Source organism: Vidua macroura, chromosome 16 (assembly GCF_024509145.1).
Source record: "Vidua macroura isolate BioBank_ID:100142 chromosome 16, ASM2450914v1, whole genome shotgun sequence".
In the NCBI taxonomy this organism is placed as follows: domain Eukaryota; kingdom Metazoa; phylum Chordata; class Aves; order Passeriformes; family Viduidae; genus Vidua; species Vidua macroura.
The window spans coordinates 9,055,893-9,082,471 of record NC_071586.1 but is presented as its reverse complement, the minus strand read 5'-3'; the positions used below and the strand labels follow the sequence as shown (position 1 = coordinate 9,082,471).

Sequence of the window (26,579 nt, the reverse complement as noted above, 5' to 3'; positions counted from 1 at the left end):
AAGCCCCGAGAGGCAGCAAGGAGCAGCAGTCAGAGAAAGAGCCACATTCAGGGTCAACGTCCTTGGGCTTCACAAAGTGATCTAACGTAACCTCAAAACTCCTGTTGAGCCAAGGCTTAGATTGCATTTTTAAGTCCTGCTGATTACACCTAGGAAGATGAGACAGTCAGGTGATCTCAGTTTGTGGCAAGAAAGCCAAAGGAAAGAAGTCCATAATTCTTGCACACATGTCAAAAAAAACCAAAAAACTTCTGCTGTCTTTAGGAAAGAGGCCACATTCTCAGGAGTGCTGGGTTTTCCTCCATTGGTACTGAGGGCACAAACCAGTGCAGCACATCTAAAATCCAGCCTCAGTTTATTTTTCCAGGGCAGCTTTCCCTGCAGCATTCATCCCCAAAAAACCTGATCTCCAGCATAAGAGTTGTACATATAATGGGTGTATAATTTGTCAAATCTAAATGTCTGTACCTTCCAAATTTTAATCCCTATTGCTTTGTTTATTTTCTTTGTTTAATTTACTTTTTTAATAACAACTCAATTTTGGAATGTAAACACTGTGTCAAAGCAAAAGCTAGGATGCTTGAGAAAAATTATTCAGCTTATCCAAAGCAAATGTCTCCAGTTTTTCTCCCAAAGTATTCGCTGAACATCATCTGAATTCACAGAAAGCTTCAGATCTGTAGAAAATGCTATTGTTGGGTTTGGGACTTTTTTTAAAAAACAAAGCTTTGCATTTACTGAAAGCAACTTCCCACTATGAAATTTGCTCTCTTGTGAGATGGATTCTAAAATCATGAAATGTTAAATAACAAAAGTGAGATTCTTTAGTCCTCTGGCCTGTAAGTCTTGCCTCAGCTCATCTGTGCAAGCTACTCTGCAGTACAGAAACTTATTTCTTCTTTTAAATGAAACTGAGAATCTTATGTAATTGAATGACTCCAGCATCAAATATTGTGATACAATCTCAATTTGGGAGACTTGCAATTGCAGATGTCATAGGGCTAAAACCTATCATTTCCCTGAGTCTGGACTGACTGTGTAGAATTACTGTGGGCTTTCCTCAGTACAGCAGATGGTGGAGGCTCAAGGGAATCAGTTCCAGGTCCCTGATTCTCCTTCCCACTCATGCCCTATTCTACATCAAATAGTCCATTGTTTTGCTGCTGGCAAGGAAAATGCCCCATTCTCATGCATGATGCTCACCTTATACTCAGAGAAGACACGAGCAGAAGTGCAAGGGCCACATTCTTCTGAAGATGCTCACCCCAGCCTTCCTTGCATTGTAGAAATTTGCTGGGGTCAACCTGCAAGCAAAATCAGATGCTTGCCCCTCCCCAGCCCTATGTGGCAACAGCCCACCTGAGAGGGCAGCAGGGGCTCAGAGACCACCAAATTACCCCAGCTGGACACCAAAACTGAGGAGAACTCCAGATTCATAGAACTATGAAACCTCTGGGGCCCAGTGCAAGGCTAATTGTCTACTTTAGGTCTTTGAGTGCAATTACCAGCACTAATGGTTATGGGAACAGATTCCAAGCAAGCACTATTTAAAACTCAGAACTGAAGGGTTTGGGATAATGCTAAAGCCAAGCAGATAATCTTTATAAAAGAAGAAAACAAACCTGTGATTACACCAGTGCCATGCTTACCTGGTATTATAAATTATGTGGAAGTTATACGAGGACACACAATACTGAGAAGGAACAATCTGGATTTTTTTTTTTTTTTTTTTGCAAATGCTGTCAGTGGTTGATATCCAGACATTGGTCATTAGATCTAGTTTTATTGCAGCCATAAAAGAAGTGAGTCAACAGCTTAGTCACATCAGGCAGGATATGCTTCAAGCACAGCCTGAATGAAAGAGTGAAGTTAAACACTAAGAAATACAAGGTAATTAGAAAAAGAACCTGATAGTTTCTTCCCTAAACCAGCACAAGGTAACGTGCAGGACAGTCTTCAAGCCAGACTGCACAGCCCCCTGCGAGGCAGCAGGTATGGATTTAAAGGAAATAAGCTGGGCTTATCAGCATGTACATCAGGACAGCAGTTTATTAGCTATCACTACAGGTCTTCTGGCTTTCAAGTGTATCAGGTATCTTCATCTTGTAAAAGAAATGCAAAGAAAGATATGAAATCTGGTTCTTGTCCTACATCTGCTGCCTGTTGACTCTATTTGTGCAGATGATCTAACTACTGAAGGCAGGTTCTGTCAGTGTAGAATAAATAAGAGAAACAAGTCAGCAGGCTCTGGTAACTTCAATGTGGCACAGGGGTCAGGAGTGACCTTTCAAGAGTGATCCAGAAGAGTCTGGTGGATATCTCAGACCATTATTTATTTATTTTAACTGAGTAGTAGCTAAGCACTGTGCCTGCAGGAAGAGAAGAGAAAGATTCAGTGAGTGGGACGGGAAGAGAGGAAGGCAGGAAGCTTCTGCAGGTAAGTCAAAATTATCATGTCACTGCAGGACTAGAAATAAATCTTTCCCAGACAGCATGGCAGATTTATACTGCTCTAGGCTTGACTCCAGGAGGCTGGAAAGTTGGAGTTTTTCAGAGTGTCGTTTTATTTCAATGTGGGTACAAGACAAAAACTCAACACTGAAGAAGTTTAGTGACACTATATTCTCAAGAGAAACATGAAATATATATAGACCTGGTCACATATGCCTCCTGTCTGATGGGTAGGACTAGCATTTTCTATTGCAATAGAAATAATGAATGGGATTGGGGTTTTGTGAGTAATACACTGGGATGAGAGCAGGGGACTCTGGATCTGCTCCTGAACCCCTGGAGGCCATCAAAAGGCCATCAACATTTCTGTAAGCAGTTAACAAGGTCTTTGCACAGCTGGTTTGCAGTATGTGAAAAAGAAGACATTAATTTCTCCTTTGGGATCCACAGATGCAAAGGATCTGTGAGGAAGGATCAATATGGGTAAAAGTGGATATGCCCCCAGAGGACAGTGAATGAAATGGGCTTTGTTTGTAAGAGACAAGGTACATGGATAAAACCACCAAACCAGCTAAATCCTACACTTACCAACACCTCCTAGCCTGATTTGCTGCTGGTTTGGTGATTCACTGTCAGTTTGATGCTGGAATGGCTTGGTGGGAACCAGAGGAGCAGTGTGGGTACAAAATCTCTTCAAGGAAGTGTCCAGTCAGTGCTGCTGTGCTGGGAACTGCACATGGGTGAGGCAGGGAAACAATGACCTACGGGAGGAACCTTCCCCTAAACACACACAAAGCCAAAAGCTTCCAGCAGAGGGGAAGCCTCCTCAGACTCCCAGCACAGATTATCTCGGGCACACAGCCAGGCACCCCTGCAGGCAGGGCTGGGGGACACAGCACCACCCTCCCCATGGGCTGCTCTGCCCCGGGTTTGTGCCAGTGGGACTCACACACAACCACTGCTCCACCTCCACCTTGCTGTCAAAGCATCCTCCACCCAAGGGAAATCCTTCCTATGGACTGGGAGGAGGTGAGGGCAGCTGCTGCAGCTCTTCTGCTTTATTCTGCTTTGTCCTCAGTGTGCAATTACCCAAAACACAGAGTCATAAGACACAATTTACAATCCTTGCAGCTTTTTGGCATCCCACTGTATTGGCTTACAGATAGAATTGGTGGTAGGATGAAGCAGATAGAGACAGCACTCTAATTACAGATTTACATTAAGAGGAAGGTTTAAAAGCTAATAGGACATTATTAGAATAATGATCCCTCGATGTTCTCCCAGCTGAACATCTGCCATTACTAATTAAAAAAAAATTAAAGTCAACCTGTTCAACGAGAAATCAATATTTACAGAAACTAGATACCACCCTAATGTTAGACATGGTGCTGACCTACAAGTCCCTTCTCACATACCACACCAAATCAAGGATCTCAAAAACCATGTTGGTTATAAATCAGAGCCTGTGCAAAAACCACGTTTGTAAAACTGACTCAGAAATTTGACTTATGTACAGCCTGTATCATTAATCAGCTGCCCAACAGTTTTAAATGATTGCCTCATAAAATGATAGGTTACCCACTTTCTCAGACTGGGGTGTCATTTTTCCAAAAGCAGGTTAGAAATTGCATTTCGAGTGGCAGATGAAAATAATCTTGCCGCCTCTGTCTCCTCGGTTTGCATCCCTGATTGCTATTGAACAGAGTGTCATTTTGTGAACAGAATCTGCATCAATCTCACTACATGGCAATGCAAGAGTCAGTCCTGGAAGTGAAGGCATACAGTTACAGACAGAAAACAATTAGGCAGAAAAATTACAATAGCAAATAGCTTTGAAATCCATTAGCTACCTCAAACTGCAAAACAAGTGCTTATTTCATTGTGCGACCATCACAAAACACTACAAATCTCTGAAAATGGGGAAGCACTCAGCTGTCTGATCCAAAATGTATTCTAAGATCTACCACCAATATCGTGCAAGAGAAGTTTGAAAATATGTGGGCTCATACAAAAATTAAAAGAAGAGCATCCAACCCACAGCTGCAGGCAACTCCTTGCTAGCACAGCCCCCCTTGAAAGTCTGCCTGCACAGGAATTAACAAAATTAACAAGGGTCACTTGCATCAGCTGGCCCAGGACACTGGCTGGTACAAAGGAAAAGGAAAAAAAAAAAAAAGGAAAGGCTTGAAATCCTCCTATGATTTGCCTTTCCCTTCTCACATAAACTCAAATCTATTAAAAAATATTAAAGCCAAGTCTGACTCTGGAATTTAATTTTGCCATTGATCTGACAAAGCCCTTGCATATCAACCATGAGGAGCATGTGCATGATGATCAACTTGAGGCCTCAGACTGGAATTGTTGGCCACTGACAGCTTCCACAGGCGAAGATCAGTGGCCCCTTTGGAAAATACTGTTCTGTTAGTGTCTGGAAGAAAAGCTCTGTGGTCACTAAGTGCTCTCGTGTTCCCAGGCCAACAGCAGTGGAAGAGAAGAGTCAATGGCAGAGGAGTCTCTGCTTTTATAGCAGTGCCCAAGTTGGACTTCAGGGGCCAATAGCAAGCACTGCATGACCCTGCATTTCTGATTCCATAGGCTGTATTATTGGAGACTTCTGTGTTTGCAGTGTGGGAGCAATAAAGAGCAAAGGCAAGAAATAAAGAGCCTCCAGGTGCTGACATAAAATTAAATCCTGACTTCTCTTTCAAGTTCAAGGTAGGAAAATCACAGCTGTATGTCTTTGTCAAAAGTGTGCCCAAGCACTAATATCATCAAGGACAGAAACTTTTACCATGTAATCTTACCACACACTGTATATCATCCAGAGCCTTTGTGGACTTGGATGTAAAATAAACTACTAACCCTCTTTAAAACATGCCAGCAAGCAGGATTTGGCCCCATTTAAGTAACTTTAGATTACCGATGCCTGATCCACTGGGAGACCAAAACTCCCTTCAGGGCAATATCTGATTAGAGGAGAAACAGTTGTTGGCCTCTAGGAAATTGCAAATAATTTCTTGTTCAAACCCACAGGGATTTTTGCAAGGCGTGCTGAGCCAATTTAAACAGAGGAAAATATCTGAGAACCCTGCAATAGTATTCTCTGCAGTTTTCTAAAACCCAAATCCTGCTCATCCCACTCAGTGAAGCAATCTTACTGAAGTTAATGGAAGCAGTCCCCACCTGGAAGCCAGGCTCACTGCAGCTCTGCTGCTGCACAGAGAATTGCTCCACGGTCTCAGCTGAGTTGAGCCACATCAGGTTGTTTGCAGTTACATCCCTCTCCCTACTCATACTGACAAGTTCAATTTTTTCTGTTTGTTTTCCTCCCCTTTTTTTCCTTCCTTTCTTCAATGATGTGTTCCAACATTTTTTCCCTCCCACCATAGACAGAGGCAGGTGAACTGCAGAATAAACATAAAGATATTAGAGCACTGCACCTGCCTGTAAAATGACATGAATTTAATCAAAACCATTTCTAGTCTCAGAGCTCAGGCACACGACTGGTCTTGTTGCTCTTCCCCTGGGCAGCTGCTGGTGGTGCCTCTAGTGTAGGCTTGGACATATGTTTGACATCAGCAGCAAGCACTGAGCTGAGCTGTAGGGGGATTGTATTATTTGATTTCTGATTATGTAGAGCTTCCTTCCTTTGGCGCTCTCATTGACCTCATGGATTACAGTAAAGCTGTGGCTAACCCGAGATGGATTCTGCTTATGCCTCACTTATGCCAAAGTAAATCAAGAGAAACAATGGCACAGTTGGTGGAACTACACGAGAGTAAGACTGGATAAAAAGCTCATTAACGTTTTTAATGGCACTACTTTTTGATTAAACAGCTACTCTTTTTACCCAGAACAATAACAACAACAAAAATTCAACCCTGAAGGAGGAGAATATGTGTCCACTGACAGACAAATTACTCTTGCTGAAAATTCAAAATATTATTTTTTTATATATCAAGGAAATAAAACTAAATTACTAGTGGCTTTTATAACCACTTAAAGCATCCACCTGCAGGGATTTTTGCTGTATCTGCTACGTGTGGTACCTAAAAATACTCACAATACCTAGAAAGTGAGAAAAGACTCAAGTCTTTTCTTCTGATCGTTTTATAATAGTTACATCTAATTCAAAGCGTATCAGACAAGAAAAGCAGAGTTCAAGGAAGCCAGAACCTTTAATCTTCTTAATTAATAGGGGGATAGCATGTGAAAGCTTTATGTAAAATGAGAAAGTAATCTTATTCTGCTCAGGCTGGCTGCTCATTTGGTGGACGGGCAGAAGTTAACAAGGGGCCTTGCAATCTATTTAATTGGCCACAAAATCAGAGTCTGCATCAGCTCCTTTTCCATGGAGCCTCACTCCCTTGTGCCTCCTGTTCCTTCCTGCAGAAATGAAGGTGATGCTGCAGGACCTTCCTTCATTCCCAGCAGAGGCTGGCTGCACTCAGCCGGCAGGCGCTGCTCAGAGCGCGCAGCACTCGCGCAGCTGCAGCACTGCAGGGCTTGCAGGGGCTGCAGGGGTGCTGCTGTGCGTGCCCGTGACAGGCACGGCCGTGCCAGAGCCACTCCCTGACAAGACACCCTCTGTAGGAGCCGTGTCACCAGCCAGTGACGCCTGTGTCACACAGGGGCCCCTCCAGCCCCATGAACAGGAGCATTGATGTGGCTGGCGCTCGCTGCGCTCCAGTGACACAAAAGCACCAACAAGTAAGTATGGGGAGGATTACGTATTTTCTTAAAGAAAAGCTCCAAATCCAAATTATGTAGCTTATTCTGAGACGTGCAGGGAGGATTTAACCACACTAGCCAAACGTGGCATTTGCATAGGAAACCCTAAACTGCAGAACAGAGTACTTTGTGACTTGATCCTGAAATGAGGCCTAATAAGGTTTAGCATGGCAAATAGTAATGCATTGAAATGTTGTAATAATACATTTTTTAAATAATTAGCAAAAATGATTGGTACAAGGATTTTAAAATAAGAGATAATCTAAACTGTTTTTACCCTTCTTCTTGGTATTCAAAGGCTGGAGTTGATTTCTGCTCAGCAACAGGGTAAGGAAGTGTCACCTCCATTTGTCAGCATTCCACTGTGAGGTCTGTGCATGCCACACCATTTCTACAGTTAAACCACTTGGAATTTCCAGCCCAAGCAAACTTGAACATTCAAGTACTTTCTAATCCAACTTTTTAAAATCACAGTAGAGGAAATGCAGAGTCTGTGACATGAATCTCATGTGCTTTTTTTTTCACCTTGGGGAGAGGATAAATTAGTCTCCACCTTCAGAAATATTTGTCAAGTAGTTACATTTTAATCCTAATTTTTTTGTATCTAAATCCAGCAAAGGATTTAAGCACATGCTTATGCTAGAGATATGAATTAGCCCAGTAATTCCATAGTTAAGCATCATGCAAGTACATCATACAAGCTCCTGGTGGATCCTTTTCACTTTCTTGTCTTTCAGAAAGAGTATGATTTCTATTGTCTGTAACAGATTCATTTTATCTGAAACAATACCTATATGCTGACTATTGCAAAAAGAGCACTAATTTGTCATAACCACTGCAAGCTGGACAGGTCAAGTGAGTTTATCTCAGTGCACATATCTATCAGATGTTTTCAATGTAACCTGAAAATGTACAATGGAAAATCAGGTGTATCATCGACCAATTAAACACAAACAAAACACAGTTTGTTTTGTAACTCTTCTTTAAAACAACAGATGTTAGGTTAAATCTCATGTTCAGGCATTTATCACATCTGCTTTCTGTTCCCTTGGAAAATGTACTCACAATAGAGTTCAAATTAATTACAATGAGATTTGTCAGTCGAAACCTAAAAGGGAGTTCAGGGAATAAACATTCAATTGTAGAAGGAAATAATTGGTGTTTAAAAGCTTTAAACTTTTTTTTTTCAGTAGGTTCACATAGGCAAAGCTCCGTTACAGTGTTTGAGACCTGTTGTAACCTTCACGGTGTCTCCAAGGAGATATGAGGCCAGAGGAAGAAGAGATGAAGTCTACAGGGCTGTGGAGCCTGAGGGTGCAGGCTAGGGACCTGCAGCACAAGCTGCAGAAGCCATGATGTACCCACAGCTTTCCCTGGCAACAAGAAACACTTCTGGCCTTAAAAATGAATAAATCTTCACTTTTCTCTCATAAAACTGGAGCCTGCCAATGCATAGGCACTGAGGAGGCTCTAGTAAAGAACTTGCATAATCACCTTTTTTTACCTTAATGGCTTTTATGAGAGCATAGAAAGGTCTTCTTCACCTTCCAAGTCTGGAGAGACCCGCAGAATGCTATTGATAATTTCTTTAAGTTCTTTAACTCAGAAGGAGTAGAATTTGACTCAATTATCCTGCATCCTAACAGTACAGAAAATAAAAATATTGCTTTGAAGAAAAGGGTTTAATTGCAGCAAAATTACATACATCTAATTAGGTATAATCCAAGACTTGTCATTCCTACAGGTATCATTTTCTCTGTAGCAGCTCTGAGTTTAATTCCTGTAAGGTAAGACAGCCTTGATCAGGCCCTAAAACAGTTCTCTTACCAATGGCCTCTCGTAACTGTTAACACACATATTCTTAGCCAAGTAACAGCTCTTCCTTTGAGAGACTCCTCTACCCTCACACAGCCTCTCCCAATCCATTTACACACTCCACCATTGCCCTTCCACTTTCACCTTTGCTATCTTTCAGGCATGTTACTCACACCAGTGTCCTGCAACAACTCAGCACTTGGCTCTTCCCAACTCCCTCAGTAAATGGCATTTGTCTCTTGAAGTCACCACAGCCCGAGTGGATGGGGGTGTGTGTGACTAATTTGTCACTCCACCCTCCTGCTCCTAGGATCACTGTCTGGCTGTTTAGGAAGGCTCATTTCCTCAGGAAAAAAAAATAAAAGAAAGCTAACCAAGTTCAAGTGCCTCTGGAATTTTAAAACTAAGTACATCCACCTGTTATAGTTATGTAGCAGGTCATGATAAGAATAAATTGCTCTTAGGAAAAGAATAAATATAATTCACTGTCTAAGCATGTGGCTGTTTAGGAGATGAGCTTCAAGAACTGTTCTCTTCAAGGCTCCAGAGGCATCTGTTAATTCAGCAGCAGAGTGCCCTCCTCACTGTGGCCCTGATGTTACACATAAATGTCATTCCTTTAGAAAACAGCAAGAAGCTTAAAAATAAATACCTATAAGTAGAAGCAAGCATTGTGGTTAGTTTTGAATTGGCTTTATTGACATTTCTGTCTGGGGTTCTGTTACTGCACAATTCAGAGAGCAGAACAAGCAAATTCATTTCATTTAGGCCAAAAGTGGTTTGAAGTTATTTGAAGGACAAAAACCCCTCCAAATACTATTTATACACAGAACACAAGAGCAATCTTCACCTTTACTTAGGGCCCTTAATTCTGATATATTACAAAGTATTTCACTAATTTTACTTCAGTGAAGCAAAAGCAAATCAGATGTGGAAATCCAGTTCATCCTGCTTTAGGAGCTCTTGGTGCAGCAAGGCAGAAAAGTTCCTCAAGAAGCTTCAATCAAGCCAACTGAGGTATGAGGAGCAGATTTACTTTCTGTGGCCTCTCCATCTGCAGAGCAGGAGAGAGGGAACCCTTAGTGAATGCGAACAAATTTCCCAGTTTTCCTCCTCTTACAACACAGAAACATGTCGTGTGCATCAGAGCCTCCTGTGAGGCTCTATGAGAGCTCCAGATGAAACAAGAGGAGAAGATTCTTACTACAATCAGCTCTCCTCAGCACATGAGCAGCTACCTGAACTGTGCCCTGGAGACAATTCTAGCTCTGAGGAAACATATGCTTCTATTATAGAAATAGCCCTCTCCAGGGAAGCCCTATTGCTCAGGATGCTCAAAACTAGGCCAGACTTAAAAGTGGCGGCAGCACAACAGAAAATAGATGGCAGAGGTTCTTCCTTTGCCTCCAGCTTCTTGTGGCATTTCACTGTTGTTAACTGGAAAGTTGAGAAACTCATAGTGCTGCAAACTGGATGTGGCACTTTTTAACTATCACTTGCTCCTCTGCCATCCCCTTCTTTTGTGTTTTGTTTTGCTGATGAGCTTCACTTAGCTTCAAAACAGTGAGTCACGCTTCCAGCCCTGCTGATACTCCCCCCAAGAACAGGCTCCAGGAAAAATCACTTCTTTTTCAAGAGGCAATAAAAGATCTCTTTCCTCCTCAGGTCTGTTGCAGAAACATGAGAAGAACTTAAAAGAAAAAAAGAAAAGAAGGTTCTATAGCTGGGGGAAAAACCAGACAAAGCTGAATTCACAGGACTTTTTACTATATAATCACCCCCACATACACTGCTTTATACACTTCTGCTGGTTATTTGAATGAATGCTTTAGAAAATACTCTTTTCAAAAGGAATACATCCACATAAAAGCTGTACCACCAGGCTCTAACCTACCTTCATGAAGGCATCCACTGAAAAAGCAGAGAGAAACCATATTTTTTCCAGCATGTTTAACCTGGGAAGGTAGACAGCAGTTTCAGTACTGTTCAAAAAGACCTATTAAGCATTTAAGCACATGAATAATCTTACTGACTTTCTGAGCATAGTACTCAAGTCCTCACAAAACCAGAGCCTTACTTCCTCCTGGTTGTGTTTCCAAACAGAAGCTAAACTCCTTTTCAAACAAGACCATGGAAAAATCCAAAGGCGCAGAAGCCCTTACTCAGTCACCTGATGGTCCACCATTATCCACCCTAAGCAGTCAGATGTTTTCAGAGAGTAAGGATCACATCTTTATTTACTTCTGTGAGCCACCTACTGTTTCTTGTGTGTATCCCATCAGACACACCTCCTTGACCAGCCTCACACACACTGCACTCCTACATCCCTCTTGGCTTTTCCTGGCAGCCTCAGAAACCCAGGGGGTTCTTCCAGCACACAGCACTGGTCGGTGGGGCTCAACCCTACACACTTTGGGTGAAAAGACATCTTGTTTTCTGCTCAGTAGGTATGCACTGTAATGAAACATCTATTTTATCACTAAACCATGACCTCCTGGACATATCAATGTACTCACACCTGACCAGACCACTCAGTAGCACAAAGGACAGGGCTCAATCACCCCAACGTAACAAGCCTAACTCTAATCCTTTATTAGTTATACCTAGGACTATGTACTGACGTACACAAGCCTTAAGGAATGGGTGAAGAAGGTTTTAGAAATGCTGATTTCCTTTCAGCATTGTCCTGCGGGAGCCGTCCACGGGGGCGTCCCTGCTGGAGCACGCTGTGTGTCATTGCTGGAGCTCGGCAGTAATTGCTGGAGCAGGGCTCTGTCCCCGCTGGAGCACGGCAGTGTCCCCGCTGGAGCTGGGCTGTGTCCCCGCTGGAGCACGGCAGTGTCCCCGCTGGAGCTGGGCTGTGTCCCCGCTGGAGCAGGGCTCTGTCCCCGCTGGAGCTGGGCTGTGTCCCCGCTGGAGCAGGGCTCTGTCCCCGCTGGAGCAGGGCTCTGTCCCCGCTGGAGCTGGGCTGTGTCCCCGCTGGCCGCCCCGTCCTTCGCCCCGCGGCACTGCGGGGAGAAGAGGGGGACAGTGCAATATCAACCCGGCTCTGCGTTTTGATGCCACAGATACAAACGCCCATTGCTGGATGAGCCCCTGCCTCCCCAGGCAATCTGAAGCACAGCCCAGGGCTGCAGCCAGGCACGCCGCTGAAAGCCCTCGCCTCTGTCCTTCTCCTATTGACTCGTGCGCCAACTTGGAGGAAAAACCCCTTTTCCTGCTGCTCGCTGCGGGGCGAGCCCGCTGCCCACCGCGAAGGCGGCGGCTCCCGGCGGAGGTCGCCGCTCGCAGCCGGGCTGGCGGGGGCGGCCCGAGGCGGGGGCCGGTCCCGCCCCGCCCCGCCCGGCCCGGCCCGGCCCCGCCGGCTGCCCGGGGGCCGCGCCATGTGCCGCCGCCCGCCGCGGGGCCGCGCCGCGCTCGCCGCCGCCGCTGAGCGTGCGAGGGGCGGCCCGTGCGGCGGAGCGAGCGCCGGCAGCGGGGACAGCGGGTCCATGGAGCACAACCACCTCCACCTCCACAACGGCTCGCTCCTGGCGCACCACCGCTATGGCTGCGGCTTGGGATACGCACCTGTCGTCTACTACAGCCTGCTGCTCTGCCTCGGGCTGCCGGGTGAGTGCCGCGGGACGGGCGAGGCTGCGGGGCCCCGGCAGCGCCCGCCGGAGCGGCTCCTGCCCGCTGTGCGGGGCGGGGCGCGGCGAGGGGAGCGCCCGCGGTGTCCTCGGGATGCCCCGGGCTCCGCGTGCCCGGCGGGATGAGCGCGGGCGGTTCGGACAGCAGCATCTCCCGGACAGCAGCGTCTCCCTGACCCCAGCATCTCCCGGACAGCAGCATCTCCCTGCCCGGCTGCCGTCCCGGCGCTGCCTCCCTCCCCGGGGTTTGTCCCTGCCTGCCCTCGCCCTCCCCCCGGGTTCGGGCATCCTGACTTTGAACTTGACATACAGAGTCAGCCTATCGTGAAGTTTGTGCCATTGTCGTTTTGGCCATGCGAGTACCAAAGCGGTACCCAGACGGCCGGGTCCCCACCGAGCGCCTGCCCGGCCGGCAGTGAGCGCGACTGTAGCTGCCGAGTTTTTCTGCTGCAAATCCCCACCCGGCTCCGTGAGGCAGGGCTGGCTTTAGGAAACGACGCGCCACCACCACGGAACTTGACTGGGGAAGGAGCACGCTGTCAGGAGCTTTGCAGACAGTTGTCATAATGTTGAGCCTGTCTCTGTGGCTGATGGAGCAGGACAGGAGGTAGAAAGTCCAGTCTTGAGGTCAGTGTGCTGCAAAAGCAATGGCAATGCTGACACTGAGACCCCTGAACGCAAGTACGAGGCTTGGAAGAAAGTCCCAGCTGACAGGCAGAAGTCTCTGGAGTGTATAATCCTGAGCAAAATTTCCTGCTTAAAAAGGGGACAAAGACGTTATAAAGATGCTTGGAACAAGAAAAGCTAGAGACAGCATAAATAAGGAAGGAAAGTATGTCCCAAGCTTGGATGTGAGCACCTGTGAGGCAGCACTGCCAGCACACAGCCCCAAATGTGCAGATGCCACACGAGAGTCACATCGGCAGTACAGTCTGAGCCCAGACAGGGACTGAGCAGGTGCTTCCTCCTGGAGGGGGCTGCCTTGGCTGCCAGTGAGATCCTCGGCACACAGGACCGAGGAGAGCTGCTCTAGTCACAGTGGGCAGAGCTGCCATCCCAGCACAGCTTGGGTGGACAAACAGCATGTCTTGCTCACTGGCTTAACAGCTCCAGCCTGAGAGTGACTTAGAGTGATCCCAAGGTCAGGTAGAATAAGTTGGGGAAAAGTTCAGACGCACCAAGGTGAATTTGTATTTTAAGGGTGATAAAGGAGAGTTTGGTTGTGTCCATGTAGAGCTACACATTTTAAGTGCCATGTGGAATGGCAAGCAGCAATGATAGGTAATACTCTACAGTTTCTAAATGCTTGTTCACCTCAATTCCTTCTTCAAGCAATTATTTCATAGGAAAATTTTTAATCAGACATGAAGAGAAGCCTGCCTCTGAGCAGCATGCATGCAATTACCACTCTCCATATGAATTGATGTGCTTTGTGTTGTTTTGGTTTGGGTCCCCCCCCCCCCCCCCCCCCATTTCTGGCTTATAATTAAAATTTGTCAATTGGCTAATAGTTCAGAGAACTGGAAAGTTAAGTCCTGTATTTACCCACAGAGGATGCAGGGCACAGGCAAGTATCGGTGCTCCAAAACATTGATGAGTCTCAGCCCTGACCTGAAGAGACCCAGCCAGCGGGGACAGGAGCTAGTTTCCTCTTTATTAATTCCTATGGGGCTGCTTAGATGTCCATAGTAATGGCAGGCTCTGATTTCAGCACCAGTCCCCTAGGAACTGAGCAAGACCCTCTCAGGATTATCAGGTGAAGAAGTAGTCATGAAGCGCTTTGTGGCTAAGCTTGCCTTTGTATGTTTCTGAAATGGGGAAAAGTCTTGCGTGCACAGACAAGAAAAATCATTTAATGAACGTTCTGCACATACTTGCACCAGCTCCCTGAGGATATTGCATTGTAATTACAGACCTAACACTGTCATTCTAAGAACATGGTTAAAATCAGACATGATTAGCAATGGTCCAAATTAGCAGTGGTCTCCTGCATTTCTCAAGGGATCAGACATCAGTTGATTAGAGCAGTGGCACTAGTGCCAGTGCTTAACAGAACTAGCCAAAGCATGTGGTGGTGCAGCACTGCTGAGTTCAATGGGCTTACATCAGGTGTGGATGTGTCCAGAGCACAGTGTCTGAGGACAGCACTGGCACTGACACCTGGACTCACTGCACATGTACAGTATGCTGAGTAAATGCACAGTGTGCTGAGTGCATGAGGAATTCATGAGACTGCACAGAGATGAGAACAAGCTGGATGTGCTTAGGGGAAGACTCACACAGCCAGGCTTCATTGAGGATGGGGTACAGGGTGACAGCAGTGTTAAAAAGAGCTTTTCATGTTTTAATTTGAAGCTGCTCTTCAGTTTTTAACATTAGAAATTTGTAAAGGTACCAGACGCTAGTGGCTGTTAGAAAGAGTCCTGAACTATGTGGGATCTTAATTAGCTCTATATGATGCCAAGATTTTAAAAGACATCCTGTCCCCAAACACAGCACTAGTGCAGTGTTTTGCTGGAATGGAAAGAGTTAACTCCTTGCCACAAATCTTGAAGAAAGACTGAGGAGAAGAGAAGCCAGTTAACTGTTTCTACCTTTCCTGCTGTACTGTCTGAAGGAAATTTCACTAACTCAACAACTCCACGTTGAGGCCAAGCGCTGCCAGGCCTGGCTGTGTGTGCAGTAGAAGCATCCTCTGCCTCCCACCCCTGTATAAACCAGGCACCTCAGCAGACCCTGTTCTCAGCAGTGGCTCATTCTCCCTTTCTGTTCAACCAGGCACTAGAAAGCCTGTAAAAAGCAGAGAGGAGAGCAAAGTGAACTCCCTTCAGCCTTGCTCTGGCAGTAGCACACAGAGACAAGGGCGAGGCTGCACCCTACAGAGCCACCACTGCACACTGACCCTGCACAGCTGCTACTGCACCCGAGGTGCCTGCAGCCCTACCAGGGGTCATCGTGTCTTCACAATGGGCCAGGAGGCTGCTTCTTTTCCCTCTAAGCAGAGGCTGGTAAGGCAGAGACAGTTTTCTGAAACTTGAGTGCAGGTGTGCAAAGGTGTCCCCCAGGTATGCAGTCCTGCTACCAGGAGTGGGGGGTCTCAGGATAAGGCTGCAGGGAACAAAGAGAAAATGCCAGTGCAAGCACGAGGCAGAGGCACTGGAAGTGGGGTCCTCTCCCATTTAGAGGGGAAGGTTTTATGGAGCATTTTTGGAGCTGTTCTGCAGCCCTTGCTCTGTTAAACCTATACTCCCCTTGTCTGTCAGAGAGAACCTCTGCAGCACCTGCAGTTAGCTGGGAGGCAAGAGAGGGGCTGGAAAAAGTCTTAATAGAAGTATTTCTTGCTTTAGTGTGAGAAAATGCTAGGGAAGGGATAGTGTTGGATGTGAAGGAGGGAATAAATTGCTCTGATTCACTCCAAGAGGGGGCTGGTAAAGGTGAGAAAGCAAAGATCAACAGGTGTCACTCTCAGTCAGTCCCTGTGTCAGTGAGAGCTGCACAAAGCAGCTGCACCAAAGAGCTCCTTCTGTGGTGGGGCCACTGAACACAACCAAGAAGGTCAGGCACAGAAGCAGCAGCTTGCTGCAGACACCTGGCTTTGACCTTGATTCCTGCTTCATTAGGAGGAGCAGCAGCAATGGAGTTGCCTTGCATGCAGTCACTTTTCCATCAGGAATAAGAGTGTATTGCTGCTGAAAGGACAGAGCATCAGCATTTCCTAGATCAGGGTCTGGCCTGATCCAAGTTCCCAGGGCTCATCTCATCCTGACAGTGTGAGAGGCAGAGTGAAATCTGGCTTTCTTAGCCAGTCCCAGTGGGATTGCTGGTTCCATTTTGTTCCCCCAGTTGCCTACCTGGGATATGCCTTGGCTCTGGGGATCATTGCATCTCAGTGACACAAAGTACAACACCTTTACAGCATCTCCAGGAGACAACAGACTAACAGCAATACCCCAGGGAAGTGCCACTCCAAACTTCAGGAGCCTGGTCCACAACTGTTTCTTTTATTTGTGCTTTAGACTTTTGCATTAAACCAGTCACACTGATCTAAATGTAGATTCAGGACTTCACAAGCTTGGGAAAGCAGCCTGGACGTGCTTGGATGCTCCCAGCTGGAAGGTGCAAACAGGTAGTGTTCATGCCAGATCTACTGCTGAACAAGGTGATGTGGAGATGGGGACAACCTGGGTCATTCAAAGCCCAGCCAAGCACAGAGTGCATTCACAGGGCTCCATGTGGAGGGAGAGACGCTGCAGTCCTCACCTGGAGGAACATGTCAGCTCAGCAGGGCTGCCTAACTGGTTTAACACTCTGTGAAGAGACAGATACACGTTATGGATCTTGCCCTAACAGATTACAGACTGGCTGTCCTTGCACAGCAAGGCAGATGCTTCCTAGGGTGTTGGATTGACACGTGGGTGCACTGTGCCTGTGCAAACTGCAGTACAGTCATAGGCAAGGCGAAAAGATGGAGACCTGATCCTTCTGGAGCCTTCTGTCTACATCAAGTTTGAAATAAGGAGATGTGCATGCCTGGGTCATCATCCTGGCAAGGCAGGTACTGTTGGTGGGCTGAGCACCCCTGATCAAGAGACCACCACCATGCAGTAGCCCAGCTGTGTTCCCTCCACTCCTCGGCTGTGTGGGGGAATGAGACCTGGAGAGCATTGCTGTCCTTGTGCCCACAGCTGTGACCAGTTGGTACCACGAGCAGTAAGGGGAACAGGTAGCAATGTTTGTTGGTGACTCACGTGGCGTGTAGTAGCAGTAAATACCAAAGCAGGCAGAGGTAGGTGTACACAGAGCACACAGCACTGTAGAAGTGTCTGACTTGTTTTGGATTCTTGCCATCTGCTGCCTAGTATATTTTTCTGCAATCACAGTACAGGCTTCTGATTAAAGACCATTTCCAGCACCTGGATAAATAGCCTTTCTCATAGCAGCATACCTGAAAAATAGAAGTGCTAAAGGAAGATCCGAAAATATGAGCGGGAGAGTTGTTACAATGTAGAGTTATGACCTTGAGAAAACAGCACTCTTCTGCTGCCGCTCATTAGTGAATAAGAACCAAACCCTCCTGAGACCTAATTCAACCACCCTTATTACTCAAAGGCCATATATTCTCTGACTTAAAATCTGAATTGGACGCAAGGCCAGTGCATTGCATCCTACTAAAAAGGGGACAAATAGGTTGCCAGAACTTTAGCTTGGCTATTGGAGCAACTAAAGAGCACTACAGCTCATTTACAGTAGCAGTGCTGGACAGAGGGGAACAAAACTGCTGCTAACATGCTTAAAATGAGTCATTTCCTATTGTAAAATGAATGCTTGTTCTTTAGGAGAAAACCATTATGAAAAATAAGAGATTCATTCTGTTCCTGCACAGAACTGATGACAGCAGAGGTGTGCAGATGGGAGTGATTTCGTTTGGTCAGTACATACGGAGCCACTAAAATCTTGCAGTCTGAAAGGCAGCATGTGGCTGAATCCATGCTAATGCATGGATTGTGGAGAAGTTGACTGTACATTTCTGGATGTCACTAGACAGAGTGCAATTGCTAACTTTGGATTTCTTCTGCCACGTCAGTAGGAAGCAACACTGTCGGGGCTGTAATGATAATGAGGTGCCATATTTGGGAGGCTCAGCAGACTATGAAGTGCACAACCTTGCATGGCAGGCTGCTAAAATGGATTGGAAAGGAAAAACTCCAAAGTACATTTTTCCTTGAAATGACAACGACACAAAAGAGAGAGCACAGCCAGTTTTCACGGTAGGTGGGTAATGCAGAGCCCCCAGTTGTTAAGTCAAAACATTCAGAAGCACTAGGCAGTCTGGTATCCTGCTGTTCTTCATCCACCCCCTTACTTAGTTCTCTCCTCCTCATCCTCTTTCTGCTCCCTTCTGTGAAATGGAGGTGAATCAGCAGAAACAAGCCAGCAGAAGGCCTTTAACCACACATGTCACAATTCGGTGTAGGCAAACAAACAACACGGAGATGTCCTGGTGGGGTGTGTGCTCTGCTTTCACACGCCAAAGGCAAAGCAATCCCTGTCCACAAAAGCTTCTGCCTGCTGTTTCAGGTGGTCTTTTTGAGCCTATAATCTCTTTTCTTGTTAGCTTTGAGACACCAGAAAAGGAAACAAAGCCAAAATTCACTCCTTGATTACAGGTGGCCTTACACACAAATCAGTTTTCATTTTGCAGAATACGGATATGTACTTATAGATACTAAAACCCAGTGTCTGGAATGCCCTTGGTGCTGTTCTTGGGGTAATTTCATGGGAGAAGATGGTATTAGGTTGCCCCTCAGGACCCCAGTGTGGTTGTGCAGAGAGAGTGAAGTGCAGGCAGCCAAGCAGGACCAGAATTAGCAGTACAGAAGATGACCGAAAAGAATTTTATCCCTTTATCCATGGAAGAAAAGAGAACCTTGCCTGTTGTAATGCTGAAATCTTCCCTTCTACCACCTGGAACAGAGTCCCTGCAATGTACAGTCATTAATCCTCTCCATCTTTTCCATCATATGGAGTATTGCCTGCATGGACAGGTGCTCTAGAGGTTGCTTTGGGTCTCAAGACAAATGACCTGTCAGTCAGTTACATCAGACTAAGATATTTCTCACATATTTGTTCACTCCAAGTGTGTTTTCTTCAGTGTCCTGACTACCACACCAGAGAGTGATATATCTAGTGGGGATGCAGTATATTCTCCGTGGGGGAATAAAGCCAAACTGCAGTGGTTTTACAAAGCCTGTAATTTCCTGCATACTGTGTAAAATCGGTGTAGACTCTGAGAAAGCTTGGCCATGGGGTTTGCAAGCATGAGCTCCTATTGCATTACCTAATGCTTTAGGAAGACATAAAGACTGGTTTATTTTAGCAAAACCACAATCAAAGGTAAAATCCTCTTAATTATTCATGTTCAGTAAAGAATTCATGGCAATGCCCTTATGAAATCACATCCTCTCTCCATCCCAGTCATCCCATGAAACACCTCTGGCACCTGCCTCAGTACTTTGGCATTTGGTATCAAAAGGGTAGAATGGTTTTGTCACCCTGGAGCTCGAGTTACTCAGCTTGAGACCCCTTACACTACACTGACAGCCCACATTTAGAAGCCACAGACACCTGCCAAATGAGACAGCCACATGGCCTTGAAAATCCCTGTCTGTCCAGATACGTTGCATGAATAACCAAATTCCTTTTATGATTTCTGCATCATTTTGCAGATCACTTTTTCTGTTCCATGACCAGTTTCCATTAGAAAGCTGTACTGCTCTAGTAGCAAGATGCAAGGCTAGACTTTGAGATACGCATTTTAGACATTTTGATCCTTGTGTAGGTACCTCTAAATAAGGCTTTGGAGTGGCAGGAGGAATGTCTGAGATTCATTAGAAACTTTCTGCTCTGTAGGGCCATCTCAGGAAAGGTGGACAAGGAGGGTGAAGATGACAAGAGGAGAACCAGATCCCTGTCACATTCAGACACGTGTAGCCTCAGTGAGCCCAAACCAGACCTCCCCACATCCCAGCCCAGTGTTCCTTCTGGGCCATTCTCATACTGCAGAAATAGCCCTATTTTATAGAGACTAATCCAGAAAAAACTCCAGTGGTCTAGGAGAGCCAAAAGCAGCAGTGTAATGACACCTTTCTGCCAGACAAGCTGCTGCACTCCAGCCTCGGTGGCTGGCAAGGCTCAAAGGGAGCATCAGCCACTGGCAGCTCCATGCCATTGCTGTGCCTGTGCCCTCCAACAGTGAGGAAGTGCTTGTGCTGGATTGAAATCCTTCTCTGGCCTCTGTGCCCCACTGATGGCTAATGCCAGCTGCAGAGCAGAGTACCTCATTCACTGCATCCTTCCCCAGGGCCATCTCAGCTAATAAATGCTGTCAGTGAGAAAAACGGCCCCAGAGGCCAGATTTCATTGTCAGAATCTGGCCTCTGGCACTGACTGTCTCATTCACTTGTGACATGTAAGCACAAGGCCGTGCTGTGTTTTCCTGGCAGTAGCTAACCCAGGCTCCTGCACATAGGAGGGAGTTTGGGCTGTCCTGGACAGGAGCTGGGGCATCCTCTACCTCCAGGTTCTCTTCCACCCTCAGGACTGGCATGGTTTGTCCCTGCACATGGGATTTTCTAAGCACAAGCCACACGAGGGCCTTCATACAAGATGTGAAATCTCCTCCCGTAGCAATCTGTGCCTGCCATAGTTTTCTTTTATGATGCTTTTTTTTTTTTTTTTCTTTTTTTTTTTTTTCTTTTTTTTTTTTTTTTGGCATATATCCCCTCTCCATTCCCTGGGAGATGATGCAGGCACTAGCAGAAGCTGACAGCTCTTCCCTCATGGGGTGCCTTGCTATGTGCTGTTTGACAGCACTCAGACAGCTGAACAACAAATAAATCCATTTATTTTCAAAAATCAATCCTCACAGGAACTCCCTGGGAAGACAAAACTTGTATTGCACTAATTATATTCTATAAAGTATCCCTTTATGCTTCACAACAGTTTAAGGAAGGAACTCAGGATATGATAATAAAAGAGAGGAACAAACTGAACCACTGTTCAGTCTGTCCCCATCTGCTCCAGTACTGAGTTTGATCTACATTGGTTGTAAGAGGAAAATGTGGACCTACCCTACCGTCTTTAAGGGCAAACAGCATCCAGAGGTCATTTAAAAAGATCACATAACCAGCTATAGCCAACATAAGTAATTATAATGTATTTACATTGCCACAGTATTCTTGGTTGTTTTTTGTTAATAACCTGTGTTATGTAGCACCTTTGTCAGAAATCACCCATTGCCATCAACTTCTCCAGAGAGCTCCCACACAAAATAAGGGCTGCATGCCATCCTCATCTCCAGTCTGGCAGCTATTGGTGAGCAGCTGTGTTAGGAACTGTGGTCAGATCTGCCTGCTAGACACAGTACCTGTTTACATTTGAATGTTGCCTCCTAGCTTAGAGGAAATCATCTATTCCCATCAAGCCAGAACATCCCTTTTTCTCACCGCTTATTTTTAGCATACTATACTTACATTCTTGGAGTTCTTAAATCTGAAAAGGAGGTGTTACTAACATTTTTTCTGAAGCAACTAAAAATTTCCCATTTGTAAGCTGTCTCTCGGTGCCAGTCAGGTGACTACTGCTAAGCCTGCAGAGAAGTTTCACACATTACACAATAATTTGTGGCGATCCTAGCAACAACTGTGTTGGGTAAAAGGTGTCCATTATATTCCATGACCTAATGTTTCTCACGCTTAATGATCAACACTCGTGGCTGCTTCATGTAGGTAGTTTGTAAAGCTGAACTGCTGAACTACAGCCCCAGCCTTGTGCCCAATGCAGGGAGCTACTGCTGGTGTTGCAAAGGCCACTTGACTGCACAGGCTGCTGGGTACGTGCAAAGTGCTCTCAATTAAAAAAAAACAAAACCCACAAATAAAGCCCAGAACTTTGCCTATGTCTTCTTTAGACATCTGCAATCACTCCTGATTAAGCTCACATACATTGAAAATAGTGATTGAAAGGACTTTTTCAAATCCCCAGCAAAGGCCGTGTTAGACACTATTTGAGTGATGACTGTAATCCACAAAATGAGAAGCTGGGGGCAAAATTGTGCCCTAGGGCACAGGCACTGCTTTGAGGTACAGAAGACTGCCCAGGCTCTGCAGCCAAGGCAGCACAGCTTTGGTGTGGGAAGTAAACCCAAATCCACGCAGGGAACAAAGTTACTCCTAAAGATCCCTCTCAGACACAAAAGACCTCCAATGGTATGAATTTTGGTGCTGCAGTTTGTACTCAGGAGCTGATAAAGTCAGAAGAGGTGTCAGAGGAGGGATGTAGGTGTCCTGTGATGAAGCCTGGCTGAGTTAAAAGGTTGCCTTAGAAGCAACCTGGAGCAAAGGTGTTTGGGTATCAGAGACCCTTGGATGCTGTGTCTCAAATGTCTCACGTCCTCATGTCTGGAGGGAAAGGATTGAGACTGCCATTTTGTACAACTGCTTCTAAATGTGCCAGCAGCACCTCAAGGCTTCAGCCAGCTAGTCCCCAATCAGGCCCTGGTTCTCAAACAGATATTTATAAATTCAGAATACTGCACTGCAGCAAGTGATGCTGGCATAAATTCCCATCTGTCATCCCCTAATCATCTCCCAGCACAGTGATCAATCTCTTTCAAATTCAAATGATCTTAACCACTTAGTATCTAAAAAGCACACTGCAAGAACTGGGCAGTGTACCATCCAGGACAACTTAGGGGTGCTGACATATCCAGCAGCTCTATGTAGCTCCACCTATATTACAGCAGAGACAAATATTTTTGTATCTCCATCATCATCATCATCATCATCAATGCCATAGTTCTTATCACAGACTACCATGCTAGTGCAAGAATTAGTGTCAGCAAGGTTAAAATTTGGCCACAAATACTCTTCTATCACCTTTCACCCCCAGTGGGTAATTTTTGCCCACAGGAGAGCAAGACACTGAGGAGACACTCAGGAGTTACTGAGAGACTGGCACAAGGACACAGTTGGTCACTCAGAGTGGTGTGTGACCACTTTCACCCACTTCCCATTTTACTGAGCTTTAGATACTGTTTGAGCACACACCAAGGACCAACTTAACACTGGCTAGGAAATGGATGAAGGACTGAGGCATCCATAGCTCATCTACACTTTCCCTAAACAGTTTGCAGCAGGAAAAATACTCACAGACCCTGTGCTTAGACCCTGGCATACTGGCAACTTTCTGCTGCACCCCAGAATGTAACTGTTTTCACAAAGTAAATGGTGTTATTGGTAATGATGATATTTCATATCATCCACCAAGAAAAAAGCTCTAATGTGATCCCAGGGAAAGCATTTCCAATACAAGATACAGTAACCCTTGCAGAAAAAAAAATGTGTAGATCTCATGTGTAGTTTGTCAGATCAATTTTCTAATCTGCCTCACCAAGCAGGGCTCACTGGCCTTAGATAAATAACTTGCATTTCAGCACACTGCTGTGGCTGGGATCCCTGAGAGAGGCAGGGGCAAAGGGTACAAGGGACTGCTCATAAATCTGCTTCTGTAGCAAAACAGAGTGGGGTTAGAACCATCAGCAGGACCCCTGCAGTAGATAGAAAGTGTGAGGAGCAGGGCTCTGTACCTGCACACAGCACGGCTTCAGCATCCCTGCAGGAGCTGCTCTGGCATTCAGGCCAGAGTTACCAGCAGGGACCAGTGCCTTCAGACATCCCCCTTGCTGCTCACTGGCTCCAGCTGCTGGGACTGAAATGAGTCAGATCCAGAGGATTTAAAGAGAAGATGCACCCCGTGGGTCACATCCAATATCTGTGAAGCTGAGCCAGTCAGCCTGGCTGGCCAAAACCAGCAGTGGCTGCAGAGCCATGATAAACACTCCAGCTCGAGGATTTCCTTGACAGTACATCACTCACTGCATCTCCAGGGCTCATCAGCAGGCACAGCAGAGGCATTTCTAAGCAAGTAAGTGAAAAATGACACAGCAGTTCTGGCTGTATCACCTCTTGTCTCCCACGTCTGCACTGAGCTGAAATCAATGCACTTGCATTCACATTAATGGAGGACAGAATTGGGAAAATTCCCCTGAAGGCAATTTGAGAGAGTACCATTGGAAAGATCGTGCTTCTTTTTTTTTTTCTTTTTTTTTTTTTTTTAATATTGGAAAAGAGTCAGTTGATTGTCATGTTTGGTTTAGGTTTTTTTTCCAAGATACAAAATTAATACATTCGGTTAACACAAAAATAGGTGAGGGCTGTTAGTCAAGATCATTCTCTCCGCTGCAGTTCATTTCCCTCGTGGCAGAAATCTGCTCCCAGACAGCAGGCTTTGAAGGCATTCATGAAGGAGGAAGTTTTTTCAGTGCCAAGTAAAACAGTTTTTTAAAAAACCAAGCATTTTCAGTTGTAGGACATGTCCTAGGCCGTCATTACCTTTATGTTACCAACTTCCTTATTCTCTGGTTTAAAGGCATCTTTACAATTATTGTAAAATGTTTTGGGAAATCCATCAAAGCTGGCAGAAATGTTTGAAGCATTGAATGCACAGAAGAGGTGATTTACAGAACTTGGGAAAGTATCAACTACAAACATTTGGCAGTCACTTGTACAGTAAAGCAGATCTCTGATTTTTAAGCACTTCTTCAAGTATTCTAGTCAAGTGATACCAGCCTCTGATGGGAACAATCTTGTCTGTCTTATTCTAGCCAAAATGATAGTAGGAATAATAGGAATTCTTTTTTTCCAATTCAAGACTACACGGTAAGTTCTAGTAAACAAGAGGAAGTAGTTAAAATTTGGCTACACCTTAGTCCTCCAGCAAATCCATCAACTACTACAAGGGATGTTTATATTCTATATAAATATAAACTACCCTTCTCATTCATCCCTTGTTGTATGAAAAAGTGAAAAAAACAAGGTGGGAAATAAGAATAAATGTGTGAGTGATCTTTTTTCCTCCTGCTACCACTCCTTTTGTGTTTTCAGACAGGAGTCCCAGAACCCCCTGCTCAGGGGGTGGATTCACAGCTGAAAGCAGGGCCACATGCTCCTGTCATTGCAACAGCTTCTCTGAGAGACCCGACTGGGGTGTTTTCCTTTTGGTTTCTTGAACTTTATTAAGGTGGTTGTGTTGCCAAGTGCTTGAAGAACTTCAAGGAAGTGCTCAGAAAAGCAGATGTTACATCTTAATAGCCTAACTCTGTGTTTCTTTCTCCACAGCAAACATCTTGACAGTCATCATCCTCTCCCAGCTTGTAGCTCGCAGGCAGAAGTCCTCCTATAATTACCTTCTAGCTCTAGCTGCTGCTGACATCCTGGTTCTCTTCTTCATCGTCTTTGTTGACTTCCTCATGGAAGACTTCATCTTAAACAAACAGATGCCTCAGGTACTGGACAAAATAATCGAGGTTTTGGAATTTTCTTCCATCCACACGTCGATTTGGATTACGGTGCCGTTGACCATCGACCGGTACATCGCTGTGTGCCACCCCCTCAAGTACCACACGGTCTCCTACCCTGCTCGTACTCGCAAAGTCATCGTCAGCGTCTACACCACCTGCTTTTTGACCAGCATCCCCTACTACTGGTGGCCCAACATTTGGATTGAAGACTACATCAGCACATCCATGCACCACGTCCTCATCTGGGTGCACTGCTTCACTGTGTACTTAGTGCCCTGCTCCATCTTCTTCATCCTGAACTCCATCATTGTGTACAAGCTGCGGCGAAAGAGCAATTTCCGCCTGCGAGGGTACTCCACGGGGAAAACAACAGCCATTTTGTTTACTATAACTTCTATTTTCGCCATACTGTGGGCGCCAAGAATAATCATGATATTGTATCACCTCTACGTGTCCCCTATAAACAACAGCTGGCTGGTCCATATTGTGTCGGACATCGCCAATATGCTGGCACTGCTGAACACTGCAATTAATTTCTTCCTCTACTGTTTTATTAGCAAAAGATTTCGCACAATGGCAGCTGCCACCTTGAAAGCCTTCTTTAAGTGTCAGAAGCAACCTGTGCAATTCTATACAAACCATAACTTTTCCATAACAAGCAGCCCTTGGATTTCCCCAGCCAACTCTCACTGCATCAAAATGCTTGTTTACCAGTATGATAAGAATGGGAAGCCTATAAAAATATCACCATGAAAAGGCCAATAGTTGGAGTTTCTGGGTGCAAGTTCCTTTCAAGTGGTTACATCTTCAGGATGTAATTTTCGGAAATGGCTGTTTTGAAGAGAAGTCATTTGATTTCATTTCCCTGGGTGGCCAGGGGCAGATCAGACTCTCGGGAGGAAACAGGAGCACTTGATTTTAGGAGCAAAAGTGAGAAGGCAAACACCTCCATCTCTTATATAGCATTTTGAATATGCTTCAGAGTTCAAGTCTTAGTGTTCAGTCACACTCAAACGTTTTGCATCCCAACA

The 26,579-nt window shown here is 45.6% G+C and overlaps 1 protein-coding gene across 1 annotated transcript; it reads left to right on the top strand.

Moving 5' to 3' along the window:
- Window positions 1–12,488: 12,488 nt before the first annotated feature.
- Window positions 12,489–26,301, top strand: GPR139 (G protein-coupled receptor 139). The gene is made up of 2 exons (XM_053992309.1): window positions 12,489–12,609; window positions 25,367–26,301. The coding sequence occupies exons 1-2, from the start codon at window positions 12,489–12,491 to the stop codon at window positions 26,299–26,301; spliced, it is 1,056 nt and encodes a 351-aa protein (XP_053848284.1).
- The last annotated feature ends 278 nt before the right edge of the window (window positions 26,302–26,579 follow it).